General features: G+C 39.9%; 1 protein-coding gene across 1 annotated transcript in view; it reads left to right on the top strand.

The window, feature by feature from the left end:
• LOC113804740 (lachesin-like) overlaps nt 1–10,000 on the top strand; it is a 114,881-nt gene that overhangs the window by 88,204 nt on the left and 16,677 nt on the right. Inside the window, exons 3-6 of the mRNA XM_070122378.1 lie at nt 2,499–2,657; nt 5,294–5,422; nt 6,107–6,270; nt 7,457–7,586. Coding sequence (XP_069978479.1) covers nt 2,499–2,657; nt 5,294–5,422; nt 6,107–6,270; nt 7,457–7,586 — 582 coding nt within the window. The remainder of the gene's footprint in view (nt 1–2,498; nt 2,658–5,293; nt 5,423–6,106; nt 6,271–7,456; nt 7,587–10,000) is intronic.

Consider the following 10,000-nt stretch of genomic DNA (forward strand, 5'->3'; position numbering starts at 1 on the left):
CTCTCCTATCACTCTATCTCCCATCGCTGTGTTTGTCCCGTAATCCGATTTTCGCTCTGACGTGAAAACTTTTTTTTTACGGCATTTTTTAAAAGATTAATTCAACTTTGCATATTTGACTGTGTGACAATACACCATTACCATGATCTGGCGCGGATTAAAGATTTTGTGTACCGTGTATGCAGGTTATAATGAGCCAATGCTTGTTGCTGGTCTTGGGGCGAAGGGAGTCTGCTGACTGGTTCTCCCTAGCGAGGCTTCTGGGCTGGCAAACACCTCGCCTTGTTCTGGCTATACTGTATCTTATCCAATCTATTCTGTTCTGGCTATACTGTATTTTGTCCACTCTCTTCTGTTCTGGTTATACTGTATCTTATCCACTCTCTTCTGTTCTGGCTATTGTGTATCTTCATTCTTCTACTATGGCTATAGTGTATCTTCATTCTTCTACTATAGCTATAGCGTATCTTCATTCTTCTACTATGGCTATAGTGTATCTTATCCACACTTCTGTTCTGGCTATACTGTATCTTCTTCACTTCTTTGTTCTGGCTATATTGAATCTTCCTCACTCTTCTGTCATGGCTATGTTGTATGTTAAACACTTCGCTCTCCTGTTCTGGCTATACTGTATCTTCTTCACTCTTCTGTTCTGGCTACACTGTTCCTTATTCGTTTGACTCACTGCTTTGTCTTCATGGCTGCACTGTTCTGGCTAAACTGCCCAATTTTAGTCAGAATAGAACTATAATACTTATATATCATTCATCTTTCGGTTTCTTTCTCACTGTTAACTTGTTCATATTTTTTGTTCTTTACTAAACGGTATTTCTGTTCTAGCTCCACCGTTTTCATTGTTTAATTGTCTGTTACACTAGTTTAGCTAAATGGCTGTTATGGTCTGGTTAATCTGTTCCTTCTTCACCCGAAAGTTTGGTCAGAGATCAATTATTACAAATTGGCTGTTCCGTTTTGTCTCCTGTTCCTTCTGTACTGTCAAATAGACCCCGTTGTTCCATCTCTGACTGGCTACATTTGGTCCTGGTTAGCCCTGACTATACCTCGTCTTGTTCTGGCTACACTGTTCCTCCTTCGCTCTTGTAGCCCTGACTATACCTCGTCTTGTTCTGGCTACACTGTTCCTCCTTCGCTCTTGTAGAAATCCCACTATTTTATCAACATATGCTTGCTGGCTGCTTGACTAAATTCACTGACATCTAACCTTGTTTTCGTTAAATGCTAATGCTGAATGCTAATTGGAAATTCCTCTGCTTCAGTTATCCTTCTGGATATACTGGCAAATAATTCAAGATCTAGTTAACTGTACATGTTACTCGCTTACTCGCTTACTCTCTAACTCGAAACCCAGCAACATGATTCCTTCTTTACGTATAACCAAATGTAAGATAGATTCTTTATTGCATGTTTTACTTACTTATTTTTTACTTACTTATTTACTTACTTTATTGCATTTTTTACGCTTACTCGCTTACTCTTTAACTCGAAACCCAGCAACATGATTCCTTCTTTACGTATAACCAAATGTTTTTTTACCTCGCTGTGACATACAGTACCTCGCAATATAGGGCTTTATGTACCCCGTTGTACATAAAACCATCATCACTAGGCCTTTTGTACATAACATAAAGTACATAGTTATCCCTGGTCAAACTATATGTTGTTTTATTACCACGTCGTTTGGACACTTTCCTTGTGTTTTTGTGAATGTTTGTGGTCCGTTTTGTCAGACTTCATTTTAGTTGCTTCATCGCTTCAGTGACTTTAGTTTCATCATCCAATTCCGTAACAAAGAAGCCAACGTTAGGCGCCATAATTATATACTGACATACAGACAAACGAAACTTCGAACCCAACTAAAAAAAAAAAAAAAAAAAAAAAAAAAAAAAAAAAAAAAAAAAAAAAATTACATGTAGGGAAATGTTTTCCATTCATCTTTTACATGCAGACAATCACCTGCAACTAGACATACATACAAATCAAATTCGCTACGAAGCCTTAAAAGGAGAATATGATAAATGTTATCAGTAAAAAGCTCGTATCTTCATCTCATCCTTTTGCCAAGATTATCATCTATCAGATCTAAGCTAATTTACTGAAGCTTATGAATTATGAAAATGAAGCTTCATTCATTTGGTAATTGTGTCTGTCTACTTGAGCGCAGGACCAGTTTCTTTTCCTGCAATATCAGTTTATTGTATATAAGGAATATATTTCTAGCCTTGTATAATCCTAGCCTCGTGTTGTTGTTATTATTGTTATTATTATTATTATTATCATTATTATTTTTTTTATCCTTATTATTATCATCATTATCATCATCATCATTATTATCATTATATTTCTTTTCTTTCTTTCTTTCTTTCTTTCTTCCCTTCTTTCTCTCTTTTTCATCCTTCTCATTCCTCACCCACTGAATCATCTTCCCCTACGTACAATGTACCATAACACACCCGTCAACCTTTCGTCTCTCCCTACAGTGCCACCCTATATTGTGGACAACCGCAGCTCTCGGGACATGATGGTGCAAGAGGGTGCCAGCCTTAACCTCACCTGCAGTGCCACAGGAACGCCCCCGCCCTCTATCACATGGCGTAGGGAAGACCACATGAAAATCAACATCAATAAGACATACCAAAGTAAGTATAGTGTTTATTTGGGGTTGTTATTATTGCTAATATTATCGTTATTAATGGTGGTACGTTATTGCAGTTGTTATCATTATTATCATGTTATTATATAATTATTGTCATTATCTTTATTGTCATTATTGTTAACATTTCTACCATTATTATTGATATTATTATTATTATTACTATCAAAATTAGTAGTATTTTCATGATTATCATCATTGTCATTATCATCATTTTTATTATTACTAGTAAGATAATTGTTATAATCTTTATCATTACCACCATTGTTATAATTACTATCTTTGTTATTATGAAACTGCTATTACTATTAGTATTAGTATTACTAATGCTATTATCTTTACTATCAATATTGTTAATATCACCATTGTTCATCTTATCATTGTTATTATTACCATTATTATTGTTATTATTATCCTTACTATTATTGTGATTATCATCATCATTATTTTTGCTACTACTACTACTACTACTACTACTACTACTACTACTACTATAATCATTGTTATTTTTGTTACTGATATTACCATAATTATTATCATTGCCATTAATATTATCGTTATCAATATTACTATTATTATCATTATCATCATCATTGCTGTTATCATTTTTCTTATCATTACTTTTACTATTATTACTATTATTACAACGATGAAGATGTTTTAATCAACATTGATATTGCTGTTATTATTATCATGATTATTTTTTCTTTATTTTTATTATTTCATTGCTGTTATCATTATCTTGTTTGAAATAAATCATTAATGATTATAATAATGATAGTAATGATAATGATATCAAAATAATTATGATAATGATGGTATAAGAATGATAATGATTATAATGATGATAATGATAACGATAATGATAATAATGATAACGATAATGAAAATAATGATAACGATAATGATAATAATAATAATGGAAATAGTCATAGTAGTAATGATTGTTGTTATTATCATTATTTGTATTTTCATCATCACCATTATCATCATTGTTATTATCACCATCATCATCACCACTTTTATTTGCAGAATCAATATCATATATTACAATCTTTCGGCTTATCTATTTACTTAGTATCTATTCTAGGTATCATTTTATTCATACAAATATACTTACAATTCCAAGCCAAATTCTCTGCTCGTTATCACCTTACCACACGCAAAGAAGCGATGTCAAACTTTCAGCTCGTGGGCTGTTATGACACGAGCAAAAGTCATTCTCAAAATGCCAATCTCCTGTTCAGACAATTCTTGGCTGTCATGTGCAGTTCTCTTTATCGTCAGGTGTCATGCCTAATATTTCTCAAAATGTATTATTATGAAATTGCATTAGCACAATGGCTAACTTTCGACATACACAAAATATATTCATACATAGACATAGACATACGGATACAGACTAACACAAACAGACATACACAAACGCAAACACATGTGCAAACACACACACACATACACACACGCACGCACGCACGCACGCATGCACGCACGCACGCACGCACGCACACACACACACACACACACACACACACACACACACACACACACACACACACACAAGCACACACACACACACACACACACACGCACGCACACACACACACACACACACATTAAAAATGTGTATTTATAAAAATCTACGGTATACAACCCATGTTTCACTATCTCAATTTTGCCTGGCAGCAAGAGTGGCAAGGGTATGATACACAAAAGAACTCACACACATACACGAACACACATAAACACACAGACACACATAAACACACACATATGCACGAACACACATAAACACACAGACACACATAAACACACAGGCACGCAAGCGGACACACACACACATATGTATGTATATTGAGCGCATATTTTCGTGAAAATCTACGGCATATAACCCAAGTTTCACTACATCTCTCACTCTCTCTCACAGTTAAAACATTACACCAAGACATTGGCGAGCGAACGACAGACACAAACCATACATACACATACACAGACACAATCAACAACACACAGATATATGCAGAAACACACACACTATACATATGTATACTCTGTGAAAATCTACGGCGCCCAACCCACGTTTCACTAATTCTCCGTCTCGCCCTGCCATGTATAAAATGACACGAAGACACTTGTATGCCTACGATACACACAGAATACTCTCTCTCTCTCTCTCTCTCCCTATCTTATCTATCATTTTCTCTCTCTCACTCTCTCTCTCTCTCTCTCTCTCTCTCTCTCTCTCTCTCTCTCTCTCTCTCTCTCTCTCTCTCTCTCTCGCTCTCTCTATCTTATCTATATATTTCTCTCTTGCTCTCTCTCTCTCTCTCTCTCTCTCTCTCTCTCTCTCTCTCTCTCTCGCTCTCTCTATCTTATCTATCTATTTCTCTCTCTCTCTCTCTCTCTTTCTCTCTCTCTCTCTCTCTCTCTCTCTCTCTCTCTCTCTCTCTCTCTCTCTCTCTCTCTCTCTCTCTCTCTCTCTCTCTCTCTCTCTCTCTCTCTCTCTCTCCCTCTCTCTCTCTCTCTCTCTCACACACACACACACAAACTTTACAATTGTATCTACTCGTGATAATCTACGCTCCCCTTCGCTTGCCTCACCATCCACTCTCTCCCCGTCAGCCACCGAGTACGAAGGAACCAGCCTGCCTCTCGCCAGGGTGAGCAGAATGGACATGGCTGCCTATCTTTGCATCGCTCGTAACGGCGTCCCCCCTATTGTCAGCAAGAGGATTCAAGTCAGTGTAAATTGTAAGTGTCAGCGTAGAGGGCGTGGCTTCAATTGTCGTCTACAATGGAGCTCTGTTTTAATACTGATTGAAGTGTTTTGTTCAGTTTTTTTTTTTTTTCGTTCTTTCTTTCGGTGTTGAAAAAAGGGAGGGGAAAAAAGGTTGATTTGTCTCGCTTCTTCGAATCCTTGTCTTGAATATTATTGGAATATTTAGGGCAGTTTTACATACCAATGAACCTCTGTTTTAATACTGAGTGAAGTGTTTTGTTCATTTTTTTTTCTTTCTTTAATCATTGAAAAAGGAGAAAAAAGCTTGATTTGTCCCCTTTCTGCAAATCCTTGTCTTCGAATATTATTGGAATATTTCGTGGAGTTTTACATACCAATGCATCTCTGTTTTAATACTGAGTGAAGTGTTTTGTTCATTTTTTTTCTTTACTTATTTTTTGAAAACGGAGAAAAAAAGCTTGATGTGTCTCCTTTCTGCAAATCCTTGTCTTCGTTTTTTTTTTCCATACCATAGGACATCATCATCATGTTTTTTTTTTTACGTTGTGTCTCCATAACTCACAGAAGAACGTTTTTTTGTGTGTCTTCATAACTTAATCGATGTATAGCTTACAATTCTCTTTTGACTCCCCATCCCACTCCTTTTTCTACTCTCCACTTGAACAAATCCACATTCGTTCCTGTCCCACCCACAGTCCCGCCCATGATGAGCATCCCGCACCAGCTGGTGGGCGCCCCCTTGGGTTACAGCGTCACCCTCGAGTGCACCATCGAGGCCCACCCCCCCGCCCTCACCTACTGGACGAGGGGCCAGGATGTGATGCTACACCAGAGCAACAAGTACCATATCGATGAAAAGGTATATGGTGTTTATACGCTTTGCCACAGTTCAGTAACCTAATATATTTGAGTTTGGGGATGTTTACGAGTTGTGTATACTGTTCATGTGCAGAGTCAAAAGTTGGAACACGTTTTTATGGTTAGGTAACTTAATATCTGAGTCTGCATTGTATGCATTTTTCATGAACACAATGAAATTTGCTTTTTTTTTTTTAATCTCTACAAACTGATATGAGACTTAATGCTTTGCAGTTTACTCAATCGGCTATCGTTCTCACGTATGACATATAGGAGATAAGCCTTAAGTTTAGCTAAGCATGTTAACAATAATCAAACGCACGGGACACGACAATGAGCTCTACGCAACGGCATCAAGCTTAATCCTACTATGAGCCTCCGGTTCATTCCCGCCCATCCTCATCCTTCTCGCTCCATCAACCCGCCACTCCGAGCCTCCCTCGCTTCGCCGTCTACCCATCATCCTTTCACACTTGACATATCACCCTTCACTTCTGTCTGTCGGCCTCCCTTTCTCCCTCCTCCTCCTCCTCCTCTTGTCTCCTTCTCCCTCCTTCTCCCGTTCTGTTTCGTTCTGCCTTTTCCTCCTCTCATTTACTCTCCTCGCTTGCTTCATCCTCTATCCTTCCTGTTCTTCTGTTTCTCTTTATTCCCTTCAACCTTCCTTCCTTTTTTCACTTTCCTCCTCTCCCTCCCTATTTCTTTCTCCCCCTGTCTTCCTCTTTCTTCTCCTGTCCCTTTATAACTTCTCCAAGCTTCTACTCGCTCCCTCACCCTCCCACTCTTTCCATTCCTTCTCCCTCCTCCTTACCTCCTTCTCTCCCTCTCTCCCTCCTTTCCCAATCTCCCACCCCCTTACCTCCTTCTTTCCCTCTCTCCCTCCTTTCCCAATCTGCCACCTCCTTACCTCCTTCTCTCCCACCCTCCCCCCACCTTCCACCAACCCCCAGAACACAGCAACACCAAACGCACCTCACCCCACCCTCCGCCTACCCCCCTGGCTGTATGCTGCTGACCCCCACCTCCTGACAACAGCCCCCTCCCTCAACCTACTCCTGCTAACAGACCCCCTCTCAACCCCCCACCCCACCTCCTGGCTGTATGCTGCTGACCCCCACCTTCAACCGCCCCCCCCCCCCCCCCCACCTCCTGTCTTTATGCTGCTGACCCCCACCTCCTGCCAACAGCCCGGGGAAGTGTCATACCTCACGCACATGAAACTCACCATCAGCAACCTGAAGAAGGGAGACTTCGGTTCCTACAAGTGCGTGGCCAAGAACTCACGTGGAGAGACGGAGGGACTCATCAAGCTCTATGGTGAGTGTGAGGCTCTCCTTTTCGGTTCTGGGAGCGGAGTGGGATTCGTTGAGACCTGGAGGCAGTCGCGGTACACGTGCACCTAGTCGTATATGTACGTGTGGTCTGGTGTATTGTGTGTGTGTCTTCTGTTTGGCTCTCTTTCTTTCTTTCATTTCTCTCTCTTTCTCTCGTTGTCTCTCTGTCTCTCTTTCTTCCTTTTTTCCCTCTCTGTCTCTCAATTTCTCGCTTATTTCTTTCTTCTCTCTCTCTCTCTTTCTCGCTCTCTCGCTCTCTCTCTCTCTTTCTCGCTCTCTCTCTCTCTCTCTCTCTCTGTCACTCTTTCTCTCTCTCGCGCGCGTTCTCTCTCTCTCACTCTTTCTTCCTTTTCTCTCTATATATCTCTATTTTTCTCTTTCTTTCTTTCTTTTCTCTCTTTATCTCTCTCTCTCGCTCTTTCTCACTCTCACTCCCTCTTTCTTTCTTTTCTCTCTCTATATCTCTATTTTTCTCTTTCTTTCTTTCTTTTCTCTCTCTCTCTCTCTCTCTCTCTCTCTCTCTCTCTCTCTCTCTCTCTCTCTCTCTCTCTCTCTCTCTCTCTCTCTTTCTCTCTCTCTCGCTCTCTCTCTCTCTCTCGCTCTCGCTCTCGCTCTCTCTCTCTCTCTCTCTCTCTCTCTCTCTCTCTCTCTCTCTTTCTCTCTCTCTCCCTCCCTCCCTCCCTCTCCCTCTCACTTACGCACAATACAGACACACACACACACTCTTCCCCTCTATTCCACACACATACATGCACGTTTGCGAATATATGCAATATGTGTATGCGCATTTCCATACCTTTGAAGAGATCACTCCAATTATTTATTCTCCTAAACGACCAGTCTTTGCGTAACCATGAAACGAGACACAAGAGAAAGGACTGGAACAACTGGAACAATAACAGCAACAATGCACACAATACAACACACACACACGCACACATACACACACAATACCAATACGCACATACATAACTCACAAGAGACACACATAGCGCAAAACACACATACACCTACACACACACACAACACCAACACGCACATATATAACACACATACACACAAACACACACATAATATAAAACACACACATATACACACAACACCATCACACAAACACAACAGCACCAACACACACAATACAACACGCACACACACACAACACCAACACACACACACAATACAACACCAACACACACACACAATACAACACGCACACACACAAAACCATCGCAAAACACACAGAGACATATAACACACACACACAAGCAACACACACACACATAACACACACACACACACAACACCAACACCAACACCCCCCCCCCCACACACAAACACCCCCCCCCCACCCACACACACACGCACCACACACACACGCACCACACACACACGCACCACACACACACGCAAACTCACATCAGTGAGCGAGCGCCCTCCCACTTAATACCGCCGCACCCCGTTGGAAATAAGACCCCTCCATGACTCGGGGTGTTCAGGCTTGTAATATTCCACATTATCATCGCAGAATATTGTCTCTTCGTTGCTGTCTTGTAATCAGCCACCCGTTATGTGGGTCGTCAGCCTGTTACCTTAGCTATTACGAGGTTTGTCTCCTGGGTGATGATGGGGTTGGGAGGGAGGGTGGGGGGAGGGGGTGCTAGTGGTAAAGGAAAGGAGATGAGGTAGGATCTGTGATCTATTTTTGTTTTATCCTTTTCTATTTTTCCTTTATCCTTCTTCTTGTTTTCTGCCTTTCTTCTTCTTTTTAAGTGACTCTCTTCAAACCTTCTCTCCTTTTTTTCCTGTTTTTTTTATCTTTTTTTTCTTTATTTTATCCTTCTTCTTCTATTATCCTTTTCTTCTTCTTTTATGTGACTCTCTTCATCTTCTCTCTACTTTTTTTTTTCTTTTGGTTGGATGATGTGGTTTGATGCTAAGGTTATAATGCTTTAAGGTTCATTTTTCTTTATTCTTTATCCTTCTTCTACTCTCTTTTTCTTCTTCTTTTAAGTGACTTCATCTTCTCTCTCCTTTTTTTTTTTTTTTTTTTTTTTTTTTGATTGGATGATGTGTTTTGATGCTAAGGTTATAATGCATTAAGGTTCATTTTGATCTTACACACGCTCTTTTTCTCTTTCACTATCTATCTACCTGTCAATCTCTCATACTAGAGATATGAGACAGGTATTGCTATCGGTTTGTCAAAGTATATATCTCTATAATCACATCTATAGAAACATGTCTACACATAAACTCGTATTAATCCATATCTATCTGATCCATCTGGCTATCCATCGATCTATTTACCCGTCTGTCTATCTATCGATCTATTTACCCGTCTGTCTATCTATCGATCTATTTACCCGTCTATCTATCGATCTATTTACGCGTCTGTCT

The sequence above is a fragment of the Penaeus vannamei genome, chromosome 6 (assembly GCF_042767895.1).
Source record: "Penaeus vannamei isolate JL-2024 chromosome 6, ASM4276789v1, whole genome shotgun sequence".
In the NCBI taxonomy this organism is placed as follows: Eukaryota; Metazoa; Arthropoda; class Malacostraca; order Decapoda; family Penaeidae; genus Penaeus; species Penaeus vannamei.